Source organism: Meles meles, chromosome 3 (genome assembly GCF_922984935.1).
Source record: "Meles meles chromosome 3, mMelMel3.1 paternal haplotype, whole genome shotgun sequence".
Taxonomy (NCBI): Eukaryota; Metazoa; Chordata; class Mammalia; order Carnivora; family Mustelidae; genus Meles; species Meles meles.
The window spans coordinates 112,217,323-112,229,336 of record NC_060068.1 but is presented as its reverse complement, the minus strand read 5'-3'; the positions used below and the strand labels follow the sequence as shown (position 1 = coordinate 112,229,336).

The following is a 12,014-nucleotide window of genomic DNA, read 5'->3' as shown; positions in this document are numbered from 1 at the left end:
CGAAAGCCAGCACTGTAGCCATAGCTTCTTCAGAATTTTGTTTTAATCAGTGAGTTAACTTGTCTTAGGAATTGAGGAGTCCATTTCTTGAGCTGGAATTTATTATCATCCAACATATTAGCCTGATTACATTTTGATATGTATTCCTGGGTCTACCTACAGGAGGAGGAAAACTTAAAGACAGTACAAACTATGCTGACTTAATATTCTACACAAAGCAGTTAAATGGAGGGCTTACTAAGAATCCTGTATTGTTTGGTCTTCTTTATTAAAAACAAAGTATCAACCTACCCACAAACACAAATAAGCCTTATCTCTAAGAGATAAGAAAAACTAATCTCAGAGGAGGTGTAAGCAAACTAAGGCAAGTTAAAAAGTTAAAAGTTTTATTGGAACACAACCGCACCCACAATCTATATTTGCTTTCATACTACAACAGCAGAGCTGCCTGCCTAGTTGGGACAAAAACCATCTAAGCCCCTAAGGCCTAAATTATTTCACTGTCTGCCCTTTAACATAAGTTTGCTTACTCCTTCCTTAAAAGATTAAATACACATATTTAAGTGTTGGGCTAATATATACACACTACAGACAGACTCTTAACAAAACAGACAAAACTTATTAAGCAATAAACTTACGATTTAGACTGGTGTCCATTTGAAGTTTTAGAAGAAGGATTGTATCTTTCTAGAACAAAAGAAAGAATGCAGAAATTAACAACTACAGTGTGGCCATTTAGATCATAAAATATATATCAGTATACCTTCAAAGAAATGTAAATCAACACAAGATGGAATTTGTCCCTCCATCAAATTGGCAACACTTCAAAGTCCAATAAATACAAGATACTGGTGGAAATAGGCATGCTCAGAAGCTGTCTATAGGATTATAAATTCATACAATCTCTTTGGCAGGCAATCTGGTAATATTATCTTACTGATACTGGAAATGCATGTATCCACTGATGTAGCAATTATGATGAAAGAAAAATTTACCTTACAGGTATATCTGGAAAAATACATAAAGACACACTCACACACAGATGTTTATCATAGTATGATTTGTAACAGCAAAAACTAGAAACAAATGTCTACCAAGAGGGATCTAGGGACGCCTGGGTGGCTCAGTTGGTTAAGCGGCTGCCTTGAGCTCAGGTCACGATCCCAGCGTCCTGGGATCGAGTCCCACATCGGGCTCCTTGCTCAGCAGGGAGCCTGCTTCTCCCTCTGCCTCTGCTGCCACTCTGCCTGCCTATGCTCTCTCTCTCTCTTTCTCTGGCAAATAAATAAATAAAATCTTTAAAAAAAAAAAAAGAGGGATCTAGTTAAACAAATTATGGTACATTAATACAATATAACACAATTTTCATGTGAAAAAGAATGAGCTAGAATTTTTATACTGATATAGACATGGTTAAGTAAAAAACACAGTAATAAAGAGCAGAAGCTTATGATCCCATTTGCCAAAAGTTAGTTATGGGGGGAGGAGGACAGAACTAAAGAGGTGACATTCTTTTTTTTTTTTAAAGATTTTATTTATTTATTTGAGAGAGAGAGGGAGAGAGCATGAGAGAGGGAACACAAGCACAGGGAGTGGGAGAGGGAGAAGCAGGCTCCCTGCAGATCTCGATCTCAGGACACTGGGATCATGACCTGAGCAGAAGTCAGATGCTTAACAACTGAGCCACTCCGGCGTGCCAAGATGAGACATTCTTAGAAGATTTTAAGATAGAAAATGTAAACTTTTGGGGGCGCCTGGGTGGCTCAGTGGGTTAAAGCCTCTGCCTTCAGCTCAGGTCATGATCCCAGAGCTGGGATCGAGCCCGCATTGGGTTCTCTGCTCAGCAGGGAGCCAGCTTCCTCCACTCTCTGCCTGCCTCTGTGCCTACTTGTGATCTCTCTCTGTCAAATAAATAAATAAAATCTTAAAAAAAAACCAACTTTCTGGCCTATAGCTATTTTCTACATATCAACAATGGTGGGTCCCTTTTTCCCACAACTATGGCTTTAGGGCAGAACCAGTGTAGATCTATTTACTAAAGAAGTTACTGTTCTTGGCAAAAAGTCCATTTATTTTGTTGTAGAGCTATATGGGGAAGCCTAGACATCTCCAAGGTTCCTGACCTTATCAGTATCAATTCACATAGCCAACGTCTCTTGGGACCAGACTTAAATTCCCTAAGGCTGGAGTGCCTGGATGGCTCAGGTCATGATCCCAAGGTCCTGGGATGGAGCCCCTCCTCAGGCGCCCTGCTCCATGGAGAGCCTGCTTCTCCCTCTCCCTCTGCCCTCCGCTCCCCCGTTTGTGCCCTCTCTCTGCAAAATAAAAAAAAATCTTTTTTTAGAAGATCTTATTTATTTGACAGATAGAGATCACAAGTAGGCAGAGGCAGGCAGAGAGAAAGGGGGAAGCAGGCTCCCTGCTGAGCAGAGAGCCTGACGTGGGGCTCAATCCCAGGACCCTGAGATCATGACCTGAGCCAAAGGCAGAAGCTTAACCCACTGAGCCACTCAGACACTCCTAAAATAAATAAAATCTTAAAAAAAAAAATTCCCTAAGGCTATTATTCCCTCAAGTTCTTCTCAGAAACTAAGACGGGATTAAAGAGGGTTCTACAACAGCAGACTTTCTTCCCAGACCTAAAGACCCAGCAAAAATAAACACATGGACCACATCTTTATCCATTTGTCTGCTGAAGGGCATCTTGGCTCCTTCCACATTTTGGTTATTGTGGACATTGCTGCTATGAACACTGGGCTGCATATGGCCCTTCTTTTCACTATATCTGTATCTTTGGGATAAATACCCATTAGTGCAATTGCTGGGTCATACGGTAGCTCTATTTTTAATTTTTTGAGGAACCTCCACACTGTTTTTCATAGTGGCTGCACCAATCTGGATTTCCACCAACAGTGTAAGAGGGCTCCCCTTTCTCCACATCCTCTCCAACATTTGTTGTTTCTTGCCTTGTCGATTTTTGCCATTCTAACTGGTATAAGGTAGTATCCCAATGTGGTTCTGATTTGAATTTCCCTAATGGCTAATGATGAACATTTTTTCATGTATCTGTTAGCCATCAGAAAGGATGAATACCCAACTTTTCCATCAACCTGGATGGGATTGGAGGAAATCATGCTGAGTCAAGTAAGTCAAATAGAGAAAGTCAATTATCACATGGTCTCACTTATTTGTGGAACGTAAGAAATAGCAGGGAGGATATTAGGAGAAAGGAAAAACGAAGGGGGAGAAATGAGATTGGGAGACGAACCACAAGAGACAATGGACTCCTGGAAACAAACTTAGGGTTTTAGAAGGGAGAGAGGTGGGGAGATGGGTAAGCCTGGTGATGGGTATTAAGGAGGACACAGGCTGCATGGAGCACTACATGGTGTTATATACAAACACTGATCATGGAACACTACATCAAAAACTAATGATGTATTGTATGGTGACTAACCTAACATAGTAAAAAAAAAGAATAAATACAGACACAGAAAGAGAAGAGCTACAGTAAGCTACAACCCCTTCCTGCTTATAATTTAACTCTCACAGAACCAATTACCTTCACAAAGGAGACAGGAAGACAGAAGAATGGTCCTTGGGTTTATGAGGTACCCATCAAACTGAATTCATGAACTCTGAACTTCAAATATTTAATAAAAATAGTTAATTTTGATCACCATCAATCTATAATTCTTCATTTTTAAAATTTAATTTAAACCAAGATTTGGTTTAACTCATTACTAATCAACAGATAATAAAAACTGGGATAAGACATGTGAAGGGACTGTAAAAGCAGTGTACAATAAGACCATGAGAAATGAATGCTCAGCTTAACTTGAGAACTAAGAGGAAAAGAAATACTCACTTTGTTCTCCGGGGCCGAAACTGGACTGCTGAGATTCCTAAGGAAAAGGGGACAGAAAATTATGTAGAGGCATTAAGAGAAAGGTTCGTAGTGACAAATGCTTCAAATTAAACTATTCAATTCCATGGGACACCTGGGTGGCTCAGTCAGTTAAAGCCTCTGCCTTCAGCCCAGGTCATGATCCCAGAGTCCTGGGATCAAGTCCCGCATGGGGCTCTCTGCTCCGCAGGGAGCCTGCTTCCTCCTCTCTCTCTGCCTGCCTCTCTGCCTACTTGTGATTTCTGTCAAATTAAAAAAATAATAATAATAATAAAAATAAAATAAACTATTCAATTCCAGCTAATTCAATGAAAGATCTGTTGAGTTCTAGGAATACAGAAAAGAAAAAAACACTGAAAGAATTTAATGATCACATATGATGGGCCTCAGTAATCATGTGGTCAATAATGAACTTTCCCAAAACTCACTACAAAAAGCATCAAGCTACCTAATAGTTCCTCTTTATTTTTCATTTCTTTTCAGCAGCATCCATGATACTCATATTCTAATTTAGAGCCCTGGGAAAGCAAATGACTTCAATTTAAGATTCTTGATCTTAAGAAAATGTTTAACTAAAAATAATAATAATAATAATAATAATAATAATAATAATAATAATAATAATAATAGGGGCACCTGGGAAGCTCAGCTGGTTAAGTGTCTGACTCTTAATTTCGGCTGAGGTCCTGATCTCAGGGTTGTGAGATCGAGCCCTGTGTCAGGCTCTGCACTGGATGTGGAGCCTGTTTAGGATTCTCTCCCTCTCCTTGGAGGTGGGGGAGGTCCTACGTCCAGCTTGAGGCACATGCTCTCTCTCTAAAACAAACAAACAATCTATACTAGAGTAAAAAAAGCTGTACAACCTGTATGGACTCAAAAGATACCACCTTTATGAACTAAAAACCTCACATGGTATTCACACATCATTTTATTACCTTCCTTTTCCTGTTCCCAATATCTTACAACCAATTAGCAAGTTGAGGAAAGATTGTCATATGCTCTTTTTAAGCTGTAAGCTGTATACTAGAGTCCAGTGTCTAGCACTCAGGAAGCACCAATAAAAAAGGAAGACAAAATGTCACTCTCAGGGAAAGAAACATGGCTTTCCAAACTCATCTTTCATGATCACAACCCCCGTTTCACATGTGCAAATTATGCATTTTTTTAGGTTGAGTCTGTAGTACACAGTGTAGTACTAAAATTATACAAACATCCCTAAAAGCCTACTTAAAAACAAGCACCATCTGGGATCCTGGGTGGCTATCAGTTAAGCATCTGCCTTCAGCTCAAGTCAGGATCCAAGGGACCTGAGACCAAGCCCCACATTGGGCTCCCTGATCAGCAATGAGTCTGCTTCTTCCTCTGTCTCTGCCTACAGCTCTCCTGCTTGTGAACCCTCTCTCTCTCTCTCTCTCTCTCTGACAAATAAATAAATAAAATCTTAAAAAAAAAAATAAGCACAATCTTTAATGACAGAAACATCTGTGAAAGAGAAATCCACATAGTACGAATTTTTAAAAGTACAGTTTCATTGTTTTAAAAAAAAAAAAAAAAACACTGTACGGGCACCTGGGTGGCTCAGTCGTTGAGCATCTGCCTTGGGCTCAGGTCATCATCCCAGGGTCCTGGGATTGAGCCTTGTATCGAGCCCCATATTGGGCTCCCTGCTCAGCGGGAAATCTGCTTTTCCCACTTGCACTCCCCCTGCTTGTGTTCCCTTTCTTGCTGTGTCTGTCTCTGTCAAATAAATTAATAAAATCTTGAAAAAAAAAACAAAACCAAAACACTGTAAAAAAACAACTGTGGTCAAATGATTTCAACAAGTGTGCCAAGAGCACCCAACAGGGAAAGAATATGCTTCTTAACAAATGGTGCTGGGACAACTGAACAGCCATATGCAAAAGAATGAAGCTGGAGGCTTACCTCACACAGTATTAAAAAAATAACTCAAAATGGATCAAAGACCAAATGTAAGAGCTAAAACTACAAAACTCTTAGAAGAAAACTTATAGTCAAACTTTAATGATCTTGGATTTGGCAAAGAATTCTTACATATGACACCAAAAGCATAAAACATAAAAGAAACAAATAGATAAAATGGACTTGAGCAGAATTAAGAACTTCTGTGCTTCAAAGGACACCATCAAGAAAGTGAAAAGACAACCCAAAGAATGAGAAAATTTATCTGCAAATCATGGACCTTTTAAGAGATGGCTATCTACAATACATCAAGAGCTCTTACAACTCAACGATAAAAAGACAAGCAATGAAAAAATGAGCAAAGGATCTGAGGAGGTATTTCTACAAGGAAGATATACAAATGGTCAATAAGCACATGAAAAGATGTTGTTCCACATCATTGGTTGTGAGGAAAATGCAAATCAAACCCACAATGAGACACCACTTCACACCTACTAGGATGATTAGGATAAAAAACACAGATAACAGCAAGTGCTGACAGGGATGCACAGAAAATGAAAGCCCAGTAAGAACATAAAGTGGTATAACTAGCTTTGGAAAACATTCTGAAGTTCCTCAAATGGTTAAACATATAGTTACTGTATGACCTTGCAATTCTACTCATAGGTACATAACCAAGTGAAACAGAAACAGTATGTCCACACAAGAACTTGTACACAAATGTTTATAGCAGCATTACTTCACAATAGCCCAAAGCTCAAAACAACTTGAATGTCCATCAGCTGATGACTGTATAAACAAAATGTGATATCCCTACAATGGAATATTATTTGGCCACAAAAGGAAATGAAGTCCTGACACCTGCTACAACTTGGAATAACCTTGGAAACATTATGCTAAGTGAAAGAATACAGTTGCAAAAGGCCATATATGGTAAGGTTCAATTTACATAAAATGTCCAGAAAAGGAAATCTACAGAAAAAAAAGAATAGGTGAGTGGTTTTATTTATTTATTATTTTTATTACTTTTTTATTTATTTGATGGATCACAAGTAGGCAGAGGCAGGCAGAGAGAGAGGGGAAAGCAGGCTCACTGCAGAGCAGAGAGCCCGATGTGGGGCTCAATCCCAAGACCCTGAGATCCTGACCCGAGCCGAAGGCAGAGGCTTTAACCCACTGAGCCACCCTGGCACCCCAAGGTGAGTGGCTTTAAGTAGCTGGGAGGGAGAGGGAAAATGGGTAATAGATGAAGAAGAGGGAGTTTCTCTTTGAGGTGATAAAAATGTTCTAAAATTCACTGTTGTGACAGTTGTACATGTCTATAAATATACTCAAAACCACATAATTGTACACTTGAAATGGGCAGAAGGCATGGTATGTGCATTGTATTTCAATAAAGCTATTAAAAAAACTATAGAGCAGTGGCCAAGGTCATGCCTGTGAATTGTTTTAAGATGCAAATAATCCTCCACCCCCTTGAACTGCCAAGTATCTTATACTTATTTACCTGATAAATGACCTAAAAGTTAATAGCCTGAACTTCAAGTCATCTCTCCTTGTCCTCACCTCTGACAACAGTCAGTCTGTTGGTCTCCAAATGCTAGTGGATTCTGTCTCTAAAATATTTACTAAATGCAACATCTCTTCTCCATCTACACTACAAAGACTTCAGGTCCTCACATTTTTCAATTTACAAGGGCCATCTAATGCATCTTTCTTCTGGCTCTAATCTTCAATCAATTCTCCTTCACTAAACTATAGTCTTGAGTTAATCTTCCTAAAGCCCAAATTCTAGTATGAGTCATTACTACTACTTTTATGGAGCCTTCAATGGCTCTTTGTTTTTCCTAGGAATGAAAGCCAAACTCCCTGACATGATATCCATTCATATATCTAAGTACTGGAAAAACAGAATGATAAATAAAAACAAGGAGCTTATAACATGGAACTTAACTCTCATCTGTATAATGTCAATGACTATCTCTGCAACTGCTCATGCACATAAAGGTAAAATGGTTGACTGTGATAAGTACAACGAAAGGCAAATACATACACAATATTATATAAGAGCTTACAATTGTGTGTGCATGAGCATGTGAGTGAATGGGTGAGTTAGTGAGATTGACAGAGGGAAGGGGAGGGGGAGAGAGGGAGAAAGATGCACAGATCTAGCCAGAAAGATGAGCAAAGACTTCCCAGAGCACGCACCATTCAGGTTAAGACCTAAAATGTAGGTAGCAAGTAAACTGGGAAAGAAGTGTTCAGGGTACAGAGAACAGCATGTGTAAAGGCAGGAAAGGCAGGAGAACGTTAAGTATAAAGGTTTTTAAGGCAGTTCATGGGCACCAAAGGTACAGAAGGAAGGGTGGTGAGAAATGAGACCCAAGACCTCAAAAGGTGGATCATAAAGCATGCAGACTTTATAGGTTATATTAAAGAACACACATACACAACCACATCTGTTTAGTAAAATTTGAGATTTGCGGGAGGGATAGAGAAGAAGGGGGTTGGGGAGGAGGTATAATTCATTTTTACATGAGATAACATGTCACGAAACAAACAGTGAAGTTCTAAGTTAATGTAAAAGATCTGAACTTCTAACAAAAATAATATATTGTGGGGTGCCTGGGTGGCTCAGCTGGTTAAGCCTCTGCCTTTGGCTCAGGTCATGATCTCAGGCTCCTGGCATTCAGCTCCACTTCAGGCTCCAAGCTCTCAGTGCAGAGTCTGCTTGAAATTCTCTTTCCCTCTCTCTCCTCCCCTCTGACTGTGCACCCGCCCCCCCACAAAATAATAAATAAATCCTTTTAAAAAACCATAAACTGAGATAACTAAAGCACCTATACTTTTGTCCACCTCAATATAGCTAATTTTGTACAATGAATGATTTATTCTAATATTTGTTTTTTGAATCTTCAGCTGTGTTTTCTAACCCTGCCTCAAAAGTGTTTCCTGACAAAGAAATGCATTTTAGTATATTCTCTGTTTACTGGATTTTACTAATTTTTAAGTAGAGCAGAAAGACCAAGTTTCTGGACAAGGGTATAGAACACTGGGAGAACTCTCAAAACATATTTTTAATATAATTTACTAAGCCTGTATATTTAAGGACTGGATTGAATTATCACACAACTCAAAATACCAAAGAGTATGAAGCATGACACTGTCATAGTTTTATTAGTTAGTATCTCAAGGTACATTTTAAACTAAAAGCAAGATTAATGACATAAATGCATATTCAAACTACCGTAGATAATCTGAATATTTTCTTCTTTTTTTATTTTAGGTCACCCTTGTTTCTACTTTGTACAGTGACAGTTGAGAGCTCATACCAGAAGAGGAAAAATCTCAGCTCTGTCATTTTCTTATTTGCTCAAAAACGCATTTTAGTGTTATTTTCACTCTGTAGTTTCACGGCAGGTGTACCTTTTTTTTTTTAATATTTTTTATTTATTTGACAGAGAGAAATCACAACTAGGCAGAGAGGCAGGCAGAGACAGAGGAGGAAGCAGGCTCCCCGCGGAGCAGAGAGCCCGATGTGGGGTTCGATCCCAGGACCCTGGGATCATGACCTGAGGCGAAGGCAGAGGCTTTAACCCACTGAGCCACCCAGGCGCCCCGGCAGGTGTATCTTTTAAGCTGCTTGTCCACTAGTGAAGATTAGTTGAATTAAAACCAGTTAATATAATCTGTAAATCATCTTAACTGAGCCAATTTAAAACTGTAATATGCTAGAGCCACTAAGAGCAAATGAATGAGAGGAATTCTACCAACTTTTCCATAACGAAAAGACCTAAACTTCTCCTGGAATACCACAGAAATAAAATGTGATCATCTGCAATTCAGATCAAGAGAAGCAATACTACATTGATTTTGTTTTCTTAGACATAAGAATGGAGAATTTTTCAAACTAAAAATAGAAATAAAGTTTTCATCCCATTTCTCCCCTGCCCCCAATCTCCAATACACACAACACTGGAGTATACATATGCTTTCCACTTTGGAGAGTAATGACTTACCATAAAGGTAAGAATAAAGATGGAGATAAAGGAATGGAATTAAAACACATTACAGGAGGTAAAAATCATTAGGACTTGGTGACTGTTTACTGGGTATGACAGAGAGGGAGGTACCAAAGATAATTCCAAAAAGGTTTTTCGGGATTCATTAAGACAGGAAATAGTAAAAGAAGATTATGCTTGTTTTCTCTTGCTTTTTGGTTGGGAACTAGCAGAGAGAATCACAAGTTCTCCCTGGAAGATGTCTCAAAGTCACCTAAAACTCATTATCTAAGAAGTCTCAACTATGCAGCTGGATGTATGTATCTGGAATTAAGATAAACATTTTTATTAACAGAAAAATGTGTAGAACACCTATGTAAAGAGGAACAGGATATAAAGAGAAGACAATTCTAGGTCTAAGCATGGTGTGTAGAACTATGCATCCATGTAAACACTAATATGTAATTTTTTTTCATTCTTTTGTATTATTTTATTTCCACAACCAAACGTTGGGCAGATTGAGGCAGCACCGAGCACAATGCCTGGAAAACTCACATTAATTGGTAGAGGCAAAGATAGAAGAGAAAAAGGAGAAGTCAGAGAAGCAAGATAATTCTAGATTTTGTAAACTGGATCTACAAAATGGGCCAATAGTGGTCATAATGATATTGGTTTTGGTGACGTATCATGTGAAGCAAGATCCATCAGACTAGCATGAGGAGTGCCTGAGGAAAGAAGAACAGATCTCAAATATGAACCACTCTAAGGAAGTTCAACTCCAAGGAGGAAGACTGGCAGAGAATCACATGGAACAGAGGGATTTGCTTTGTTTTATATATGTATGTATTTTGTTTTTAAATGGGTCAGATCAACGATGTATAGGCCAATGATATGGATTCACTAAACCAGCTCTCCAAACATATTCATAAACTCAACTTCTCATCCACCACGAGCCACATGTGAACTGTGTTTCAGACTTGCTAATGAGTGTGAAATCCTTCCTATTGGGCTCTTTACCTTCCCTTGTGCTTCTGGCACTGCTTTACTTCTCCTTCTAAGCCCAGGTACTATCATCATCTTTAGGATGTCATCTCCAAATTCCCTAAGTATCAAAATTTTCTTCCTTCTCTGTCCTCTCAGTGGACCTAGTTCATATGGTTAGCACACACAGGGAATAAATACCTATAAAAGCTTCGTATAAAGCTTTAAACTATATTACACATGAAGGTGTACTCACTGAAAAGACAGAGAACAAGATGAGCTATAAAAAACCAAAACCTGGGGCGCCTGGATGGCTCAGTGGGTTGGGCCTTTGCCTTCGGCTCAGGTCATGATCTCAGGATCCTGGGATCGAGCCCCCTAATCGGGCTCTCTGCTCGGCAGGGAGTCTGCTTCCCTCTCTCTCTCTCTGCCTGCCTCTCTGCCTACTTGTGATCTCTCTCTCTCTCTGTGTCAAATAAATAAATAAAATCTTTAAAAAAAAAAAAAAAAAAAAAAAAAAAGAAAAACCAAAAATCTAAACATATTACCCAAGTATTTATATCCAAATTCAATAAACAAGCATTTACTGAACAGCCATAGGTGCCAGGAACTAGTCTAGGCACTGGCACAGATTATTCTAATTGCTTTTTTAAATACCAATCTCAGAACAGGGTAACATGCAAATGATTCAGTGTCACACCTGTGAAGCACCTAGAACACTGCTAGGAGTTGTTGCAAACATACACTGAATTATGTTCAAGGGCAGTTCAAAGCTTTAGTATGCTTCAAACTATCACTGGAAAATCTACTAGCTTACCTCCAACTATACCCACCTCATCTGCTTTCCCTCCTATGACAAGAAAGGAGCTAATAAAGTCAATATCCTATACTTGAGCACTGAATCTCAAGCTCTCCTGCGGAGATTTCCCAAGGGCACCCTCTGTCTTTCCCAGGCAGCATACGCTTTTCCTTCTTATTAAAACATTATGATCAGGGGTGCCTGGGTGGCTCAGTGGGTTAAGCCGCTGCCTTCGGCTCAGGTCATGATCTCGGGGTCCTGGGATCGAGTCCCGCATCGGGCTCTCTGCTCAGCAGGGAGCCTGCTTCCCTCTCTCTCTCTGCCTGCCTCTCTGCCTACTTGTGATCTGTGTCTGTCAAATAAATAAATAGAATCTTTAAAAAAAAAAAAAAGAAAAAGATTAAAA

At 39.2% G+C, this 12,014-nt stretch overlaps 1 protein-coding gene across 2 annotated transcripts in view; it reads right to left on the bottom strand.

The window, feature by feature from the left end:
- The window catches only part of AFF4 (AF4/FMR2 family member 4), a 90,476-nt gene that overhangs the window by 28,633 nt on the left and 49,829 nt on the right, over positions 1 to 12,014 (bottom strand). For both annotated transcript variants that reach the window (XM_046000257.1, XM_046000258.1), the window contains exons 6-7: positions 3,869 to 3,905; positions 639 to 687 (exon numbers count right to left, since the gene is read on the bottom strand). In XM_046000257.1, the coding sequence (XP_045856213.1) occupies positions 639 to 687; positions 3,869 to 3,905 (86 nt within the window). The remainder of the gene's footprint in view (positions 1 to 638; positions 688 to 3,868; positions 3,906 to 12,014) is intronic.